The following is a 20902-nucleotide window of genomic DNA, read 5'->3' on the forward strand; positions in this document are numbered from 1 at the left end:
ATGCGAGTGTCAGGATGAACTCGCAGAGACTTGCACAATCATGATTGCGAAACAGATATGTTGCTATTGAACGATGGAAGTAGTATTGAGCATGGTACGTTCCGGGCGTCACTGTCCAGGGGGGCTTGCGAGGATGGAGTCGTCCTGGCACGTGGCGCACGTGCGTGGTTCGCCCTTCCCCACAGATGCCAGCGAGCTCTAATGGCGTTAAGCTTTTAGAGCCGCATGTCGATCATGCAGGAACAGACGGCAGGAAGAGCTGTCGAAGAAAAAAAGAGACCTTGAATAGCAGTCCAGAGTCGGCCAGGAGACTCCCGAAAAGTTGCCGAACTTGCCTAATTCATATTCCGACGTCAATTTTCCAGTCTTTTTACGCGTATTGAATTATTAAATGTTGAGAAACAAGGTGCATTCTTTATTGTCGTGATTGCGGCGTCGAAGAAGCGTTCCCTGCTCTAAAATCGTGTTGGGTTTTAGCGCGCTTAGGATTGGGTGAGCAGCCAACATTGGGTCAACCAGCTCCAACGCGGCGCTTCCCATCAACCACACGCCCCTCAGCGACATCATCTATTCGGACTTCCCTACTTCCCGTGGATTTTGGAGGGGTCTGCCATTTATCATTTGTTGTTCGCGTCCATTTCTGCGTCCTTTTCGTTTGTGCATCGCGCACCCGCCGGCGCACACCTATTCACAACAACACGACACACGGCCAACCGGCAGTCAGCATCGCGCGCACTATTGTCGTCATCGGCGCACATGCACGAGAGCCTTCTCTGCTACTAATGCAATCGTGAAAGTTGATAAATACCCTATTTGGGCGGTGTAAGTGCGCCCTAGCTGCGACGCATCGGATCCCCTTCACTCACCGCGCTACCCAAGGAACGCAACAGCTTCACCGCAAACAAGTCCCTATGTCTAGCCGATCGAAGCGCAAGTTCGACATCGACCCTAACGCATCCGATCCCGACGACTTTGATTACGACGATTCGGAAAGACGCGCAGCACCTCAGCGCCGTCGCAATCGAGGCACACCGGGGGCCAAAAAGAAGCCCTCAAAGCGCCAGCGGCGCGTGTACAGCGGCTCTGACATCGACGACGACGACGAAATCGAGTCGGACGACTCCTTTACCGAGCGTTCCGAGTCAGAGGAGCCAGAAATCAACCCTGCGACAGGCAGAAGTGTGCGTCGCGCCACCAAGAAGCAGATCAAGTACGAAGAGAGCGAAGACGAAATCGAGGACACGCCATCGGAAGACGACTCGCCCAAGCCTGCCTCGCGACGCCGTGCACAGCCATCCATCGAAAAGGTCGACAAGCCATCGCTTATCGTAAAGCTGAAGATGCCCGACAACAGCTCCAATCGCAACTTGCGCACTCGCACCGGCAGCAAATCACTTGCGCGCGGAAGAACACCAGAGGTTCATGGAACTCGACGTAGTACTCGTCTTTCGCATGATATTGAAGAACCTATCGTCGCACTCTCTGACTCCGGCAAGCATGTCACTGTCATCCGTGAAGGGACCCGCAGTCCTGAGCCCATTGCGCGTGCAACAAGAGGAGGCAAGGGTCCCAAGATCGAGCATCCTAGCGCCATCATGGAAGCTTCGCAAGAGACATCAATGATCCGCGATGACACTCCTGGTCCCCTCGACGCCATCATTGCTGGCACCCAGACCCAAGTGGAGGCAAGCAAGGACAGCTCACCTGCGCAAGATGTGCAAGAGGAAGACGCCGAGGGTGAGGAGGATATGGAAGGTGTAATTCAAGAATCTCAGCATGACGAAGGCGCTGCTGAGGATTCTGACGAGGAGGGCCCGGTGGCCCGTAGTGGCCGTAATCTGAGGGTACGACAGCATTTGACTCTGAGTTGTGTGCTCAAACTAACCAGTCTTCTAGAATCGTGCCGCATCATCCAAGCGCAAGCGTGCCGCCGACGAGAGCAGTGACTTTGAACCCCCCGCCGAGGACGAAAAAGAAGAAGAACTATCCGAGTCCGACAATGACAAGGGCAAGGCATCTGCATCAGAAAGCGCTTCAGGCTCAGGAAGGCGGTCGAACCGCCTCCGAGGGAAGACTCGTCAGTCCCAACGTAGCAGGCGCAACTCATCGTCTGAAGAATCGGGGTTGGATCAAGATGAATTGCAGGATGAGCTTCAGGACCTGGAATACAACAAAAGACGGCGACTGAGCCGCCGAAAGCCGGACGAGGATCTGGCTTATGACTCGGTGCCCAAACGTCGAGCCCGTAACACCGGAGTAGACTACCGTGTCGTCCGACCAGAGATGAACACCATGTTCGACAATGACGACGATCCTCCCGTTGCCGACAAACCACGGGCAAGAGGTGGCCGATCTACATACAGGAGCCTCTGGCGCAGCCAAGGTCCCTTTGGCGGCGGTGTCGAAGCTGGTATAGGTGCGGCAGGCGGTGACTCTGACAGCAGCGAGGATGAGAACCAGAAGATGCCTAAGCCAGCTGGTGCAATGATTGGCATGACCCCAACCACAGCGACGGCCCCCGGGTTCGGGTTTCCCCAAACTCACAATGCTGACCCACAACAAGCCTCTGGTGGTGGCCCAGCAAACCTTGGCAAGGTCAAGGACAAGAAGGCTCTTGCGGACGCTGATCCTCTAGGTGTCGATCCAAACGTCAATTTTGATGGGGTAGGCGGTTTGGATGACCACATTAACAAACTGAAGGAAATGGTCATGCTTCCACTGCTATACCCTGAAGTTTTCCAACGCTTCAAGATCACACCTCCACGAGGTGTTTTGTTCCATGGACCACCCGGTACCGGTAAAACACTTCTTGCCCGTGCTCTCGCTTCCAGTGTCAGCACGCATGGGCAGAAAGTCACATTCTACATGCGCAAAGGTGCCGATGCTTTGAGCAAGTGGGTAGGAGAAGCTGAGCGGCAGCTTCGTCTTTTGTTCGAAGAAGCGCGGAAAACCCAACCCAGTATCATCTTCTTTGATGAAATCGATGGTTTGGCACCCGTTCGATCAAGTAAACAAGAGCAGATCCATGCTTCGATTGTCGCGACCCTTCTTGCCTTAATGGACGGCATGGATGGTCGTGGGCAGGTCATCGTCATAGGTGCTACCAATCGACCTGATTCAGTAGACCCTGCACTTCGACGTCCAGGACGATTCGATCGAGAGTTCTATTTCCCACTACCAAATGTTGCAGGTCGACGAGCCATCATCGACATTCATACCAAAAACTGGGACCCACCTCTAAAGCCGGATATGAAGGATCAACTTGCAGAGCTGACCAAGGGCTACGGTGGTGCCGATATTCGGGCCTTGTGTACAGAGGCAGCCTTGAACGCCGTGCAAGGAACATATCCTCAAATCTACACATCCGAAAAGAAACTATTGATTGATCCTAGCAACATTAAGATCCTAGCAAAGGATTTTATGATTTCAATCAACAAGATGGTTCCTTCCTCTCAGCGAACGGTCACAGCAAGTGCGGCGCCATTGGGCAAGAATATCGAGCCACTGCTGCGGAAACCCCTTGAGGCAATCATCAAGCGCATTGACGAACTTATTCCTCGGAGGAAGAAGCTCACGGCACTCGAAGAAGCTGAATTCGACGATCGAGACGACGAGAAAGGTTTCGAGCGTGAGGCCACTATGCGAAATTTCGAAAGCAGCAGGATCTTTAGGCCTCGTCTACTCATCAGTGGTCTCCAAGGCATGGGTCAGCAATATCTTGGCGCTGCGTTGTTGAACAGAATAGAGGGATTGCACGTTCAATCCTTTGACCTTCCAACCATCTTGGAAGACTCAACGCGAACACCCGAGGCAGCCATCACGCAACTGTTCACTGAAGTGAGGCGACACAAACCTAGTGTCATCTACATCCCTGCAGTCGACGTCTGGTACCAAACACTACCCGCACAAGCGATCAAAACGTTCAAGCTTCTTTTGCGAAGTATTGGCGCTAATGAGCCGATCATGGTTCTGGGTATCACGGAACTATCAAGTGAAAATGAGAAGCCTGACCGACAGATGATGATGGATCTCTTCTCCTTCTCACAGACGAACCAGTTTCAGCTTAAGCGGCCGGACCAAGAAGGCCGCTCGGAATTCTTTAACAACATCAGCCACTACATCCGCATGTCTCCTGCAGATTTCCCCGATCCTGATAATAGGAAGAAGCGCGTACTGCCTGAACTGGAGGCCGCTCCCATCGTTGAGCCGGTTATTGATCCTAAAGAACTTGCGGCTCGCGAAAAGTGGCAGAAGAAACAAGACAGACTCACGCTCAACAAGATGAAGATAGTTATTCAGCCCATCATGGATCAGTTAAAGAGGAGCCACAGGAAGTTCTTCAAGCCAATTTTGGAAGAAAGCTGGTACTCTTATTTGCTTGAGGAACAGGATCCTGATTTTGTCCGCTCAGACTTGCCACACGACGAGCAAGAAGAGCAGGGTGCCATACGGCCATGGGAGTTCTCTAAAGATTCCAAGGGCGTCGACGTCCTTTTGCACGTGGAGAGTGGCAACAAGTACTACAACTTGGACCTTAGTACCATCGAGAAACGCCTTTCGAATGGTTACTACAAGCGCCCAGCAGATTACCTCTTTGATATCAAGACTCTTGTCAAAGATGCTAAGACGTTTGGAGATGCCGAACGAACCTTGAAGGGTAATGAGATGATTACCAACGTCGAGGTTGATCTCGACAACTTTTTCATGCAGCAAAATCCCGGTCTGCTCGCAGAATGTGAGGCAGTATATCAGCGCGAACTCGAGAGGGAGCGCAAGGCGCAAGAGAAGCGGGAGAAGGCTCTAGCGGCGAACAAAGAGTTTGCTGATATCGCCCGGGTGCCTCCTGAGCAATCAATCGGTACAACGGAGACCTCGGGGCCTATTGTCTTGGGCGAACCCATTCCTGGACACTTGGCTATGCCACCTGTAACTCCGTTGCGGCCAGTTCATGCCGCGGAGTTATCCAATGGCACACAGCACGCAACCAACGGCTCTACCGCACCTTCCAACGATGACACACACATGACTGACAGCCAAGATTTGAATGCCAATACGCAACATGATTTCCACTTCCAGACTCCAAGTAGGATTGACACTCAGGGAACTCAGACGCAGAAGTCGCAGGTCGCGGGTCGCACATTTATGGCGCCGAACTCGCATCCCAACGACTACCACAACAGCGCTTCCACGACAACTTCTGGTCAAAAGACTTCGCACAGGTCTTCAGACAACAAGTTCAGTACTCAGAGTAGCAATGGTGTTGCCCCCACTGGCATCCCCAACTTTTCGGAGATGCTGCCAGAACAGAGCGGCTCACAGCTTCCTGACACACAAGGTTCGCCAAATTTCTTTGCTCGACGCTTCCAACTCTCACCCCGTATCTCCCCAGCACCAACAACTGACCACGTCCCCAAAACAGAAGTCCACTACGTCAGCAGTCAACCGTCAAACTCTCAACCCTCGCAATCATCGCAATACGTTACTTCCATGCCAGCGCCTGCACCTCCACATCACTCGAATCTCAACCAGATTTTGAATGACGAGGAGCCGAAGCCTCAGCTCATTATCGACGATGCGCTGGTTACGGCCTTGCACGATAAGCTCGTGCAGTCTACATCCGGCTGTTCACTCGAACAACTAGAGCAAATCAATGCCGCGCTCATGGACGCCATCTGGAAGCACCGATCCGACTACAACCGCAACGTTGTCCTTAAGGAGGTCACCGAAGCGTTCAACGTCATCATCAATGATATCCAGGCCATGCAAGAAATCCTTCGATCGAGCCAAGAAGAAGAGGAGGCGGAACTGCGGAGACAATACCACTCTACGCAAGATGACTGGTTCTCTCAGACACAAGCACGTCACTAGAGTTCCAGCAACCGCTTTGTACATAACCCCCTCTTCTTCCTCTCTTGGTTTAGGTCGTTAGGGCCGTTGGATGCATCGACCTATGCATGGCGTTTTAGGTATAACGGAGAACATGTAAGGGAGGCTGTTGTGTCTTTTTTGTTGGCATATACACACCTTTTCTAATGGAGTTAGAAAAAAAGGAGTTGTCATGCTGTTTATTTCTTCTCTCGGTCGCTATATCACCACACCACTACTACCCATGTACCATGACTTTTCCTATTTGTCCCGTTTTCTTGCCTCTCTACTTTTGTAAGATGCGCTAGATTGCATATCTCGAGACGGCGGGGCTGTCTCCCCCCTTTTGAATGTGTGTGGGCTTAGTTGCTTCTGGAAATATTTGTACGGCGGAATTTTTTTTGTGTAGTGTGTGTAAGAATGAAGAAGATGATTTATTCCAGTAAAACTGATAACCCCAGTTTTCTTTTTTTTTGGTCAGTTTGTTTGTTGTTAAGTTTTGTTATGCGTTGCTGAGAAGATACTTGCTTTTAGCGTAGACAGTGGTCAAAGAATAAAACAAAGTAAAGAAGAGGATCTAATCGTATCGGCACATCTAACCCCAATTCCTACTCTATCTCTTTCCCTTATTCTACCCCAACGAACAAGTAAACGCCTAGAAGTTACTTGAACGGATCTTTGCAGTCGCGATGTCCCGGGTCGCTACACGGCCACCCCGGACACCCCGTTATCATTAGTCCGCAGCAGTACGTCACAGTATTGGGCTCTGTATAACAGGTATCTGGTGAGCATTGCGAGTCTGCGGTGGCAATCGCGGATGTAAGGGGGTATGACGAGGCTGGAGTGGCGGGCTTTTCGGGTGGAGCGTTCAAGGTACTAGGGGAGATTGGGAAAGTCGTGGAAGAGGTGGGATTGTCCTGCTTGCTTGTGAGCTGATTGACTTGGGAGTTGGACTTGATGTGATCACAGATTTGCTGTCGTTGGAGGTTCCGAAGATCGCATGCCTATATAGGACAAATAAGGTGATGGCTAAGAAGCCCAAAAACGTAAGTGCCACAATAGCCACGATTTCTATATGGCCTTTTAGGAAACCCTTTAGACTGAAATTGTTGTCCTGATGTGCTCCTTCATTGTGGTTTTGCGAGGTAAAATTCGGATTTGCAGTACTATTGTTGCAACCGTCCCCACCGACGTTACGATTAAACATATGGTTCTTTCCAGGAATTATGATATCCCTCATATCCGAATGTATGCTGAAATGAGCGGCCATGTTGTGATACTGAAGAGTAGATGTTATTGGATTAAGGATGTGATAAGGCTGAGTACCTTCCTAACATACATTTGGGTACCGGAGGAGCAGAAAGTTGAGGGCGAGGGGTTGGAGAAGTAGCACTGCAGGCCGGCGTTTGCATCACAAATCTCTTGGAGTCAACGTAGCTTATCATGGCTATGAATCAGGCTCCGAGGTTCAGAGAACTCCACAGCGAATGATACAAAGTATGTTTCCTGTGAAGACATAGGGGTAGTGCGCCTTCTGCTACCCCTTGGTAAAGGGCTACCAATCAAGATTGTATGTGTTGTGTATGCCATAACATTGGCGCTTAAGCAGTGACACACGACCTTTCCAAAGATAACTCTAGCGTCAATCAGCCTACTCTCAGGTCTATCAAAACGGGTACAGACTGCGCTGGCAATGGGGGCAAAATGATTCCTTTCATCGACACATACCCCGATCTGATTAGCACGGACAACGACAAGAGAGCACTTTTAGTTTAACATGCTATGAGGAGCATGCTCAGGCTATCTTCTCTGCTGGATATTTGGACAAAATTGTGCAGTAAGGCTGTGTCACGTTGTCAGCTGCATCTTATGTAACCGTACGAAAGGCTCTATGCAAACTAAATCATAGTGCCAGAGGCTGATTTCTGCCTTGTACACCATTCAGTAGTGATAAAAGAAGCCAAAATTCACCGGAATGTAGTATTTTGAGAGAACCTTGTGGTGCCACGTTGGTTTTGCATGTGTGTTGATGTGATAGAATAGGCTGACACGGGTTCGCTTGTAACCACCAACTTGCATGTGGCTGTATATTCACCAACGTGGACCATCTGAAAGCAGGTGGCGGTTTCTATTTGATGAATTTCCGCCTGGTAGATTCTCCTCGATATTCAGCCTTCGATAAACCTGTCCCGTCTTCAATACAATACAAATATGGAACTCGTTGGCTCTGCAGCAAGCGTTAGCCAGCTTCTGGTTTACTTATCCTCATCAGTTAATGGCCTCAAGAGACTTTATGCTGAGATTGCTAGTTGCAATTCGACTTACCGTGACGAAGCAACGAATATTCAGCTATTACTTCACACTCTTCAACGCTTCGGTCATCAACAAGTTGTCGACGACCACAGCCTCGTCCTCCCTATTCTGATATCCATATCCGGTATCGCATGCCAGGCGCTACAACTCCTTAAACCAAAGCGAATATTTGGTATCAACTGGGCACCAGTCACATCAAAAGATAAGATCATCTCAGCGTTCGAGACGCTTGACAAGAAGAGGAAATTACTTCATTTATACATCTCCCAAGAACATCACAAAGCCCTCTTGGATCTTCGACAGATGGTTGAATCATCTTGTAAGAAGCCTTGTGCGGCAACGCCTGTAACAAGGTCAACTAGAAGCGACACGTCTCACAGCGCTAAGGATAAAACTGCCGCATCCATGGAACCACATCCAAATCAATCGGCTGAGCGGCCTATCAGAACGATCAATATAAAATTCTTTTCTGTAGTAATGATATAGACTAATACTAACAACAGTCTAGTTCACATTGAGACGTACCAAAATCTCCGGCCATAACTCGATGTTCAACGGTCACGCGCAAGCCAACATGACTGCCATAGCCGAAGACCACGAATCAACAGGGCAGGAATTCATGGCAAACGCGAGTGACGAAGCCGAAAGAACGTTTTGGCAATCTGGCCGTCACAATATAGGCCATCCAAACCCAGACTATACCCACATGCCGGCTAGGGCAGTTGTGCCGGCGTCAAGCTAGGGAAATCATGCTAGAGGAGCAATACCCAGGTTCCGCGAGATCTCTAGCGATCGATTCATCTCATCACGCGAACCATCATCTTATCGAGGAGCCGATTCTAGGGCGGAGGTTTGGAAGCCGTCATGGCATGGTAACCACCACACACAGCCTTTGGAGCAAAATTTCACCACCCCACAGTACGGTGCCCAACAGGTACAAGGCCTGGATAGAAGCTTCAACAGCCCACAGTATAGCAACCAACAGGTACAGGGCCCAGAACGTGACTTCACCAGCCCACAGATGAACGAAGGCAGATTGAGACATCCCAACCACGACCAGGCTGAAGGTTGGTATCAAGATGGGAATAGACACCCCTACCCCCTCCGCAAATAATTGAGAATTCCAGTTCAGGCAATGCACAACGAGAGTTCAGAAACTTGTAAGGCACAATTGTGGGGTTGCGGACCATCGACGCATTCAATGCTTAAGGGCGCACATCAGGCAAGGCATCGAGTATGGTTTTCGAGAACGTCTTTCTCACAGAGTGTTAGTTAGCGTGGAGGCGTTGCAGTAGAGAAGTGTCGGACACATGTGCCTTAGGTAGTCAAGACTTCCAACAAGGTCCTTTCTTAGGCATAACATTCCTTCTTTTATTCAAAATTCATCATGTTTATTAGTCTTAAAAAGTCTAAATCATGTCACTGACATTCGCTGGCATCCTTTGGTCACAATTTCAGTATGATGTCCAAGGAGCGTTCGGCGTTAGCGCATGGATCATGTCGATTTTCGCTGCTCTTGTTGCTGTTCTAGTTATTTAAGTTGAGAAGCAAGGCTAATCTGAATGTACATCTCCAGTTAATATCAAATCAATTTTTCTAGTTCCTCAAGCGCGAAATGACGAATGCTGCAACAAGATATATACACTGCGTGATGAATTAGCATATTGTTCATCTGATCAATAACATAACTTACAGCAGAGAAAAAGTACGGTAGGCCAACACCAATACCCCCAAGTTTTATAGCCTGTACCCACAGTACAGTCATCAAAGGAGCGCCGACTAGCGACCCAAGCGTCTTTGTCAACATGACTATACTGAAGTCCTGGACATCTGAATGCGCCAGCGCAATAAGAGGTGACTTGACCAGCGACATTGTAAAAACCGGCAGCGCAGAGCCAAGTGCATATACAATCAAAGCTAGAGGTGAATGTCAGTGTACCTCCACCCTATCATCGCCATTCTGTCTACGTACCAGCAAGTAGCATCCAAAACCTGAACGCTAGTGCCACACATAGCACGCCTGCCACCGAGACCGCAATGCTCACTTCTGCACCTATGATATTAAGCCGCACTTCAGACCCATGGACCGTCTTGGATGACATGGAGTTCCGAATGATGCGTGGCACGATTATAGCCAGTAATGTGAAATTCACCAGTGCTTTGGCGGAGAGCATGTAGCCTGCCTGTGCAAAAGTCCATTCATACCGCTTGGAAATATATTGCACCAGCAACTTCGTATCCGAACTTGCCAGCGCAGTAAGAAAAAAGGAGCAAAGCAGGATTTGGAATTTGCGGCGGCCAGTAACCAAACGCCTCATTTTGCGCGTTGCATGCAATATACTTTGTAAAAAGCTAGCATGCGTTTCGAAGTCCTCGGCATGTCTGGTGGTTCTGCCTTGAAGCAACGGTCCAGCTTCTTCGTCTGGGTCTTGGGGAATGGAATCTGGGGCCATAGAGAGAGTTGGTGTTTTTGAAATCGAAGGGAGCAAGCTGATAGTTGGTATGGCGCAGAGGAGAAGAGCGATGTTGAGCCAGAAGGGGAGCCAGGGACTGTTGTTCATGGTGAATGCGGCGAGAGTTGGTCCCAGGAAGGAGACAATGTAGGATGTTGAGCTTATGTAGGAGAAGTAGGATGCCCTTCGGTGAATCAGCTTCTCAGGATACTGGGGAGGGGGGGTTAAAATGGGTAGTTGGATAGTTTACATACCGTTCCACATATTCACTAGCTAAGGCTGAAGTCAAAGTGAAGATGGTAGACTGAAATACACATTCGCCTCCAAGAACATTGAAGAATGGGCCGGCAATGATGGCGTTGGTCGGGAGGATATGCGGATAATTACCTGGTACAATGTTCAGAAAAAGCCAACCACAATATTCTATGAGATGTGATCAAAAAGGGTAATGATAATACATACCAACAAGCATAGCCCAAGCACTCATGAAAATCCTCGGCATCAAATTACACAACAGTACAATCTTGACGCCCCATCGCTCAGCAACAAAGCTAAACGGTATTGTCACGATGAAGTTTATGAGTGTGGTGTCAGCACCGGGGAGAACAAGTAAAAATGAACACCCACATACCGCAAACAACAAGCGTTGTCTCCATAGTCCCTTGCAGCCACGCAAGGCGACGCTGCACATCATCTATTTTACACAGCTTCTCTGGTATCGAGCCATCTGGCTGTATAGTCGATGGATCACGCAGCTCGTAATGCGCCTGACATAGTCGGAGTTCAATCACCCGATTAAGCGGAAGCGTATACAAGACAGCTGAGAGATGGACAAGAACAAGGAGTAGTACTAAGGGCAATATTGCGCGTTTATGTACTACTGCTGTAGATGGAGCGAGGGAAGCACGACGGAGTGGGGGTGACGGAGTGCGCAGAAGCCTGCGACTATGAAATTCAGACATTTATTATGTATGATGCGAAATCTATACCACGGCTTGCATCGTCACCACTGCTTGTCGTGTGTCTGGCGTATAGTAGCACACCCATCTCTCCCTCTCTCTCTCCCCTTAGGTCGCTGTTATCGCGCACCTCACGATAAGACACCATCCACGTGATCACGATAACGCACCTCACAAGTACCCTCTGTAAACCACCAGCACCAAGCACTTTCCCAACTCGCCACGCAAGGCAACCCATCTCGCTAACACCATCCTCTCTCCCCACCTCACCTAATCGCCCAGGGAAACCGGGGTGAATCCGTAATCCCAGCGCATAGGCCCACAACGATATTACCGCTTCTAGTCCAACCCTCACTTATTCGTCTAACTTCCCGGATTCCGATTGGGGAAATAAAGACCAAACCCAGTAAGCAAGACAGAAGGGATCATCCCAGTAACCCACAAGTGACCAACGCATTGGGCCGAACTTGTTCCACGGAAGGGCAAAGGGGAGAGGGGGGGGGGGCGGGAGAAAGGGCAACAACAACAACAAACACGCAATTTTGTCCCAAAATAAACCAGTAATACTACTCGATAAATGTTCTATCCCTCAACATACGGGAGTTATCAATGTTATCATTGTTATTGATCAGCAGCTCGCTGCTAATCTCCTGCGTATAGTCTCTCTCTCTCTCTCTCTCTCTCTCTCACCAAGTAAAGAAAGTTAAAAAAAAAAAAGGTATCAACTATCCCGTTCAAAGGAACACCTTTCGAGACCCACACAACCGCTGACTTTGCCGCGCTTCGTTACTTCTCTGCTCAAAGCCAGGTTTCCTACCTCTCTCTCCAAGTAAGTAAATAAATCCGCGGAGCGGGAGCGCGGATGGAGAAAATCGTCGTGGCTGGGGATGGTTAGGGGCGCAGGCTCTCAAGGGTACTTCCTTGCGGGCAATGTCTTGCTTGTCAGCCCCCTCTCCACTCCCAAGATACCTAGTAGTATGCATTACCGGGTCCGTCCTTGGAAAACAGCCATGCCACGTCTGCGTTTGCAACCCACTTTTGGAGAAGGGGGGAGGAGTTTGTGTGGTCCTGTAGCTATGAGGAGCGTGACCGTATGCGAAACTGCCGTAGAAGTGGCATACGCAATCGTTCTCAAAAGCCCACTAACACCGTACTTTGCCCTCCCAGGGGGCTCTCTCAAAAGGCCATGTTCTGCGGGAGGGGTGTTTTTTTGAGGGGGTGGTGGTGTGTACCCTGCAAATGTTCGCCTCATGTTTGGGTCTTGGAGGAGTATGTGCGTCACACCCTCCCGGCGACCTGCCACCCCCCATCTCTCTCTCTGTCGTTCTAATTCCTTCCTTTCTTCTCACTTGCTTTTTCTATGCGCAACAGATAGATATAGGACTAGCGCGGTGCCGGCTGCAAGGACCGCGAGCAGCAAAAGCACAATTACGATTGTGGCGCGGAGTTTATTCTGCATCCATCCTGCGCGTAGTCGGTTGCGTCTGGCCCTGGTACGCGGGTCCAGTGCGATGTAGTCTCTTCGCCAAGGAATGTTGTCGAAGATTTCGAGCGATTCAATGGATGCAGGAGACGGTGGGGCAGATGTCGGATCGCACTCAGCATATCGCGGACAGAGCGTGTTGTTTGCAAATGCCGTGTCGTCGTCGGTGTAGGGCGAGAAGATTCGGTAGCCTCCCGTGGGTGTGCTGGTAGCTGTTATGGAGATCTTGAGCGGTTAGTGAATGAAAGCGCTGATAGGGCCCGCCCAGGCGCCGTGTGTTGAATACTCACTAGAGGCATACTCGCCAACATATGCATCGAAATGACGTGAATGTAGTGCTTGACTGCTCGATGGGCAGAGCATGACAATCTTAAAGACTTCAAGTTGCATTGCTTACTTTGAAACCTGTGGCAAGTGGACGTAGCTTGCGTCGCATCACGTCAAAGCATCCACTCGCCCAACGCAAGTTGCTGGGGCCATCATAGGCTGAAACACATAAACAAGGATACACCGGAGAAGATGCGTGCAAGGAGAACCAAGTGGTGAAGGGCGACCGTTTCTATAGCTATTTGATGTTCGTAGCGCTTCCAGCCCCGCTGTCAAGTACAATCTAGACGTCAACCATGCTTGTAGCATACCACGCACTCTCTTCACCATCCCTCCACCAAACACGCAAAAGACAAACATCGGACACCCATGGAACAAAAAAAAAAGGGGTCCGAAAAAAAAGATTCCAATTGAGAAAAAAAAAGAAGGGTATCTCTGCTCGCTTAAGCAAACAACACCTGCGAGTGAGCTTGATTGTGCTTGCTTGCTTGTATTCCAATTTCACCCTCCAGCCGCTTTTCCTCCCCTCAAGCCGTGGGTGCAGGTCGGAAGACCCATATTAGATGGAATCAATGTCCAAGAAGAAGGGTGCTCGACTTGACCTAGGCCCCGCAAACCGAGCTACTGACCAGAGCAAGTAGGCCAAGAAGCGGGCGAGGGTGCAGTATTTTTTTTGGTCGGACTAAACAAAAGAAAATGCTTGAAACAGGAAAGAGGTGTTCTTTGATATCGCAGAATAACAGGGAACAAACGCTTGGAGATGCTAGAAAGGATTACCGTGCAATGAGGCACATGTACGAGTGTTTTTGGTACAACGCAACCCTCTTGGACAATAACGAGACGGCCAAAGAGGGTGGGAGTTCTTTTGACAGAGAAGATGACCAGCCACTACCTGGCCCAAGTAATTGCTTACATGTGCTGGGGGTGGAGATACTGGTTGTGGAAGTATTGACCCTGATGTTGCGGTGGCGCATGCTCCGATGTAGGTGTGGTGGGATACAGGGAAGCAGGCTGCGACTTGACAACGTGACCATACGTGAACTGCTCGCCTTCAGGTGTGATTGGCGGGGTAGGGCATCCATTCTGCATAACAGAGGCGTATGGGTTCTTGTTAGGTGTTTGAGGACCAAACGGTTCCGAGGCAGGCTTGGGCTCGTCGATGACTACTGTGGGTGGCGGTGTTGGCGGAGCTGCTTGTCGGCGCGCGATCTGTGCTTGTCGCTGAAGGAACTCGTCGACAGTAGCAGACACGGCTGACAGATGCATGGAAGCATACTTGCGAGAGAGCACAGGAGATGGCTGGTACAGGTGGTTGGACAAGCCAATCACGGTTTGCGGGTCGTAGGCGCCAGACCAGTCGGTGTTGCGTGCTTGCGGTCGCGAAAGGACACACCTCGCGAGAGCGAGAGCAGATCGTGCGAGGACGGATGGGCGCGTGGAAACAAACTCCTTGTGGAAAAGTGCAATCTCAGCAATGTAAAGCGTCATGTGCTCAACCTCGGCATCGTATGGGGCCTCGGATAGCGCAATCTGGAGGAATGCATCAACTGTGGTGTGTCCAATCATCCAGTTGAGAGTCTGTAGCACGTGCCACTCCATCTGGGTGAACATCTCATCGTCATACAAAGAGCAGCACATGGACTTGAGTTCCCGTACAGTAGGCACACGATCTTTCTTGTCGCCGTACTTAGCAGCAATGAGGAGGGCAGCACATCCGACGAGTTGGTAGTGGCGCTTGTAGACGACACGACGGGAGCAGTAGCGATCGAGAAGGTTGACGGCAAGGAACAGAGTCTCGGGGAGGAGCTGAAATGCAGCGTGAGCTTCTACCAGGAAATCAAGGAGATATGGGCGCATAAACCACTGGATCTCAGTCTGAATGTCGATAGAGTTGACATCGGGGAGGGTCTGGGATTCCATGTGCATCATGTGTTGCATGATATCCTCTTGGTATTCATCGGCTGTTAGCCTAGAAAGCTCTTCAGCGATGGCTCGTTGTTGCATCTTGGATACGGCTCGGTGCCTTTCTCTAGCCTCGGCTCGCATGGCATAGACACCATCGTCATGTGACTCGACAAAGTACGAGTCGCAGTTGCCGTAGCGGGACTGCTGTTGCTGTTGCTGGTTGTACGCCATTGTGAAGTGGTGTCGATATGTCAAGGTGGTGATCGTCAGGTCTCCGGGATAGACGTGGGTAGTGTAGTGGTTGAGTGAGTGGATAGCTTCAAATGGTGAGCTGAATTAGAGAGTGGCAGCCTAGAGGGCAACGAGTGTAGGGACTGTTATTAGTTGGTATAGGTGAAGGTCTGTGGTCCGATTTTGGTGAGTGCGTGATATCGGGAACCAGTTGTAGTGGACAGAGCCTGGTCCAATCGTGTTAGTGGTTGATCTAAGCTGCTTGGCATGATGCCAAGACCTCGAACGCGCTACATACCTTTACAGAATTAGTGCTATTATGTTAGTGAGCGAGTGAGGTGTGTGCAAAAACACAAAAAAGACAGTTGAAGAAGTCGAAGAGTGCGAGTTCCTTGCTAATTGCATCCAGAAGACAGATTGAAATTGAACGGGGTCTCGAAATGGGGCAGAGCACGAGCTAACGAGTCCGCCGGGTTGGGTAAATCGCCAGAAGATGGATTACAATACAAGTATCCGGAGTTGGATACTAGGTCTAAGCCAGGGTCAGTACAGGTCATGACAAACGCCATAATGGTGAGCACCTACGTTGCAAGTCCTGTTCGGCGCTGGTGGAAGCTTGGTGCAGCTGGTGGCAGACAGTCTAATGAGGGAGGATGGTCAGTGTTTGTTCGTACGAAGAGGCAAAAGCCATGACTGGTAGAGAAACAATCCTGGAAGAGGTCCCGACCGGCGAAACAAATGGGAGTCGTCGATAGTGAGAGCAGTTGGAAGTGGACGCCTGACTAAGACAAGAGCGGCGTGATCGGATACGGCGCCACAGTTGTGCCGGCAAGGTCAGGTGATGAGCGGTGAATCGTGAAGAGCAAACCCATATCGCACGCTCACCCATCACCCCATGGCAATGAGCCACGGAATACCTCTGGTTTACGGTCGATCTCTAGATGTCGGACGTGGCATCATGAAGGACGCAGGCATGACATGCAGTTGTGATTGCAAGGGAGTATCGTGATATTGCCGAGGTGGCCTCTTGGTCGATGGTACAACGGGCAAGAACAATCCGCACACCTGGAACGCAACCAAACGCCCATACCTGGCCCTTCCAGACACAGTTCCAGCAGAGCATCATACCTCGACTCCAAACATAACCCCGTCGGCCTCTGGGCTGCCCTTACCAATCTCCCTCGAACGCTTGCCAAGCTACCTCCTTCCAACTGACTCAACATTGCTTTGGTCCATGGGGTGGGCGTCGAATACGGTATTGGAGGAGAACATAGGTCGCAGGATCCATAGACAAACAAGCACACCGGGGAATCCGGAGCTAGACGGGAGAAGAGGGTTGACCTACCGAGATGAGAGCCCAATTGTCACACGCGAGGCTGTTTATACAGGGGGTCTGGGGTTGGCGGCTGTATGCGGAGCGAAGGACTAGAGTACAGCGAGTATCTCTACGTCCAGCGAGAGACGAGGGAGGGAGTCGGCGGATGAATGGGTAGCGGTGGAGGGCACAGGGAGTCTGGTACTCTTCACGGTCCTATTCGAGGAGAGACGGCGGTCGGGAGTGGATGACCGAGAGCAGGAGGTGGGGAGTTTTATGGAAAGACAGGAGCCGAGAATGTCAGCACCACATCAGATCCAACGTTTCTCCGTGCTCGACCGTAATGAAAGAGAGGATATGGGAGGGAGGGAGAGGAGAGGGAGAGAAGAGCACGATACAGACGGAGGCAGGCTGGAGAAAACGAGTGGGCGAGCAAGGCCCTAGGAGAGATGGACTAGCCGGATGCGGGCGACGGCAGCTTGCACAGCATGGGAACAGGGAACCTCGTACGCCCAGAGCGCACAGCCAACCGATGCATGTTCCGCCGCCGTCGTGCCCCATTGTGGATCAACCATGGCGTTTTCTGCGTCTGGGAAGCTTCGTCCAGGAACACGCTCGTTGAACGCGTCCTAGTCGTGTCTGTGTGCTGCGCCAAATGTCACTACTCAATGTCGCGGCTCCCGCTGGCTGTCGCGACACACCCGGCGCTGTGCGTGTGCGTGAGTGGGTGTGTGTATGTGTGTATGTATGTGCGTGGGTGCGTGCTGGTCGCTGACTATTTGCTTGTTCCCAACGCACCGCCGCCGTAGCAGCAGCCAAGTATTATTTACAGCAGGCAAGTAATGGGATGGGTTTGGATAGATGGGATGGACGGGCAGCGCGGACGGGCTTGGGCTGAGCTGAGCGGTGGCTGCACCGTGAGCATGTCGTCTGCTCGAATCAGCGCTGTGGGCTAGGTCCGGTGAGGCCACTCATGCAGAGCTATACAAGGTTGCAGCATGGCCTGCAATGGCTGTCCAATGTCTCCCCCCGCCCGAGCACAGGAAACAAGATGCTTTGGACATGGCCAAGAGGCGAGCATAGGGCACTGGGCCGGCGCACTCGCTGTTTGCATTTACGCAGCGTCGTGGTTCCCCTGACACACTATGCGCTGCTGAGGCTAGGCCTCGGCCAAGCGGGGGGCCCTTTGATCCCATATCGTCATCATTTGCCCAGCGGATGGACTAACTGCTCCTCCTTTTACCACTCGGCCGCACTAGCTCCAGCAAAAGCAGCTTGCCGGCACGTTGCATCCTTGTCACGCGTCGTATCTCGCCAGTGCCAGTGCCAGTGCCAGCTGCGAATGTCCTGTCCTGTCCTGGACAGCCGCTATGGCTATGCTGCCCTTGAGCAAAAGAGCCCTTCTCGTTCCACATACGGCGGCCCCCCCCCTTTGCAACCCCAGAAGGAAAACACCGACGCCCCTAGAGCTCGCGGATGACTCGACTGCACACCCCCTCACGCAGCCATGGCCGCAGCTGGTGCAACACTGGCCGGGCTGGCTGGCCGGGCTGGCTGGCTGGCCCTGCCCGCGGTGCCGGCCGTTGAAACCATCGTTTGGTCAGTGGCAGCAAATAGCATTTGGTGTTTCGCCCGCCTGAGGCTGCCCAGCTCGGCTGCCATCGTTGGCTATTAGCGGGTGCAGGCCGGGGTCCACGCGTTTGGCTCAATCTACTAGCAACGCGTGTCTGAACCTAACAGAGGGCGTGAAATTGCCAATTCTGCTACCACTACTGCCTGCGCCCGAGCCAGCCTCAAAAGGGTTCCAACCCAACGCCCTTGAACCTCCCGCTTTAGCCGTCCCCTTGCTCAACATCATACAGGACCACGGGCGGAATGACTGACATACATACATACATACATACACTTGCTTGCCTTATTATAAGGAGCGGCATTGCGCACAAAGACCACAAGGCGCCGCATGCAGCCCCTCCCTAGCCTTGCCAGGGCGGGCGCCTAGCTAAGTAAGTAGCATTCTACCCTCTACTCACCATCGTCAACAAGCAAGGACACAAATGTCGATGCCCTAAATGCGGAAGGTAAATAGTTGCATATCATAGCCTCGCGACTAACACAACATGCGGGCCACGGCTCCTCACATTAGGCGAGTGCAAGCTCTGCGCGGCTGCATCGCAAAGTGTCAAATGGCGTCGAGTTCCTGCAGGCTTACTAGCACTCGGCCCTACAACCCACCACACTAGCACCTCCACATCTGCCTTGGATGACCTGCACATCTTCATGCCTCCGTCATCCACGATTGCGTACTTCTGCCCGTCATGCTTACTACATCCCAAGCCCTCTGTCTGCAATTGATACCCATCACTACCACTACCACTGCTATTGCATGCTACACTACACACGTATCTAGCTGCTGCTACCGGGTCTGCTACATACTTACCATGTAATTCCCTGTACATACAATATTATTTCCCCGACTCATCAGGTGGCCCGGCTTCGGATATTGAACCGCGGCTGGGCACATCATCGCACAATCAAGCATCTTAGCATTAGCGCCATCTTGCCATTTCGCCTTCATCATCTGAGAAAAGAAAAAAGCACGTGTGCGTCGACGCGATTACTCCGCATTCACGCTCCTAACACGTCTTGTCCCCATCGCCTTGCTGCAGCTAGTAGCCAGCCGACATGCGGAACCGTAGCACCGCCAGCCACTGCTGCACCTAAGCACGCCTGAGACGCAAAGATTATGTCACAAGTCGCGAACAGAACGCGTCTTAAAGTACTTGACTGTGCGCACGCGACTTGAAGGATCCAGCCTGTAGTCTATTTTTTCCATCTTACTCCGTGCCCTTTCTCAGAGCTGCCTCGGTCGGACAATCTTCACGGCACGGTACTTGCCTCAAGTGGGCCGATCTTCACACCCAGCATCACCACCTGCAAATTTCTTCTGCCTTTGTCTCTAAGAAGCGGATCTTTTTTTTTCTGACCTGGTGGTGTCGGGGTGAAAAAACGGGCTCGCCATTCTCCCTAGCAACGAGGGACCGATGTCTGCAGTCTTGCGGCCGGGCTGCAGATGATTCGTCATGAAGGCATCCCGGGCCTTCAGCTTTATCGCTTAAAGAGCGTTACCTGGACACCACATGCACTTGTCAGAACATCTGTGCATATTGGCACGACCGAGCAAACTTTTCCATTGTCCCTGGAAACGCCCAGTAGATAGCACACTGCATGTTTCAATAAGCACCATCCGCTCTTCCGTAGCAACAAGCGTGAGTAGCAACGCCTATCTGTTGCAATCGGCATATTCCCACTGGATCACCGCCTCGTGTCCCACGGATAATGAGGCCGGCTGCAATACTGCTTACCACTAAATACCCCGCCCATCGGTCAATGCTTCCCGTCTGGATGCACGTTTCCAAGGTTCGTCCTTTTTGTTTTTTTGTTGCATCCCATCATCACCACCATTCTTATAGCGGATGCTTTCAACCGTGTCTTGGGTGTGGCAAAACCCCTCAGACGTTCGTGTCGGGCGCGTGCCATTTACGCGCAGAATCACACTTCACAGACCACCACCACCATCAGGCATCTTGAAACATGTCGGGATGACAAGACCGTAACCAGCATGGGAGACGCTCATCCCACTTCAAGTGGACGCCAAGCCCCATCCACATGCGACTGATCGTGCGCAAATTGATCTCCGCTCACACCAACCCCTGGGAATCCTAATATTAATATCATTTTGTGGTTGCGCAATCACAATTTGTACGAAATCTCGGGCCTGCCCAGGCTTAACTAGTCCCAGTTCCAGACAATTGCCAGATTTGCTTTGTGATGTTGTATCCATATCAAGTCCTTTTTTCGCCTGCACAATCATCTAGGTTTTTGCCTCTTTTTGCGTCAAGCCACTAACGCGTCCACGGCAACACCTTGTTATTCATGACGTACGCGAGCGTTGATGCATTGAGTTTGGTCCGCTTGTGGGCCGCTGAAGCCAGTTTTGACTCGCGTAACCTTGTCAGGAGAAGCCAACATGTGACTTATTACAGGTTTGTGG

At 51.2% G+C, this 20902-nt stretch overlaps 6 protein-coding genes across 6 annotated transcripts; 2 read left to right on the forward strand and 4 right to left on the reverse strand.

The window, feature by feature from the left end:
• Window positions 1–911: 911 nt before the first annotated feature.
• COCSADRAFT_170240 (uncharacterized protein) lies at window positions 912–5868 on the forward strand (the record flags this gene model as incomplete). The annotated part of the gene is made up of 3 exons (XM_007700637.1): window positions 912–1844; window positions 1897–5335; window positions 5420–5868. The coding sequence occupies 3 exons, from the start codon at window positions 912–914 to the stop codon at window positions 5866–5868; spliced, it is 4821 nt and encodes a 1606-aa protein (XP_007698827.1).
• Window positions 5869–6656: 788 nt separating this feature from the next.
• COCSADRAFT_355105 (uncharacterized protein) lies at window positions 6657–7135 on the reverse strand (the record flags this gene model as incomplete). Its single annotated transcript, XM_007700638.1, has 1 exon — window positions 6657–7135. One exon carries the CDS (start codon window positions 7133–7135, stop codon window positions 6734–6736), a length of 402 nt encoding a protein of 133 aa, XP_007698828.1. The 3' UTR covers window positions 6657–6733.
• Window positions 7136–8076: 941 nt separating this feature from the next.
• Window positions 8077–8920, forward strand: COCSADRAFT_159395 (uncharacterized protein; the record flags this gene model as incomplete). The annotated part of the gene is made up of 2 exons (XM_007700639.1): window positions 8077–8523; window positions 8687–8920. 2 exons carry the CDS (start codon window positions 8077–8079, stop codon window positions 8918–8920), a joined length of 681 nt encoding a protein of 226 aa, XP_007698829.1.
• A 747-nt stretch (window positions 8921–9667) lies between these two features.
• COCSADRAFT_114954 (uncharacterized protein) lies at window positions 9668–12083 on the reverse strand. The gene is made up of 6 exons (XM_007700640.1): window positions 11229–12083; window positions 11094–11182; window positions 10886–11018; window positions 10151–10815; window positions 9872–10095; window positions 9668–9822 (listed from the first exon to the last, which is right to left on the reverse strand). The coding sequence occupies exons 1-6, from the start codon at window positions 11591–11593 to the stop codon at window positions 9775–9777; spliced, it is 1524 nt and encodes a 507-aa protein (XP_007698830.1). The 5' UTR covers window positions 11594–12083; the 3' UTR covers window positions 9668–9774.
• A 912-nt stretch (window positions 12084–12995) lies between these two features.
• On the reverse strand, window positions 12996–13301 carry COCSADRAFT_61289 (uncharacterized protein; the record flags this gene model as incomplete). The annotated part of the gene is made up of 1 exon (XM_007700271.1): window positions 12996–13301. A coding segment is annotated over one exon (306 nt), but the record flags the coding sequence as incomplete, so codon positions are not given.
• Window positions 13302–14136: 835 nt separating this feature from the next.
• Window positions 14137–15973, reverse strand: COCSADRAFT_309595 (uncharacterized protein). The gene is made up of 2 exons (XM_007700641.1): window positions 15835–15973; window positions 14137–15763 (listed from the first exon to the last, which is right to left on the reverse strand). Exon 2 carries the CDS (start codon window positions 15534–15536, stop codon window positions 14310–14312), a length of 1227 nt encoding a protein of 408 aa, XP_007698831.1. The 5' UTR covers window positions 15537–15763; window positions 15835–15973; the 3' UTR covers window positions 14137–14309.
• Between the last annotated feature and the right edge of the window lie 4929 nt (window positions 15974–20902).

This window comes from Bipolaris sorokiniana (genome assembly GCF_000338995.1).
Source record: "Bipolaris sorokiniana ND90Pr unplaced genomic scaffold COCSAscaffold_5, whole genome shotgun sequence".
NCBI lineage: Eukaryota > Fungi > Ascomycota > Dothideomycetes > Pleosporales > Pleosporaceae > Bipolaris > Bipolaris sorokiniana.

Excerpts from the sequence above, each read along its gene's own strand:
- COCSADRAFT_114954 (XM_007700640.1), bottom strand. The coding sequence starts at position 11,593 with ATGTCTGAATTTCATAGTCGCAGGCTTCTGCGCACTCCGTCACCCCCA. Across the intron at positions 11,019-11,093 it reads TGCTTGGGCTATGCTTGTTG|GTAATTATCCGCATATCCTC; the intron begins GTATGTATTATC and ends ACATTGTACCAG. Across the intron at positions 10,096-10,150 it reads GTTTTGGATGCTACTTGCTG|CTTTGATTGTATATGCACTT; the intron begins GTACGTAGACAG and ends ATTCACCTCTAG.
- COCSADRAFT_309595 (XM_007700641.1), bottom strand. The coding sequence starts at position 15,536 with ATGGCGTACAACCAGCAACAGCAACAGCAGTCCCGCTACGGCAACTGC.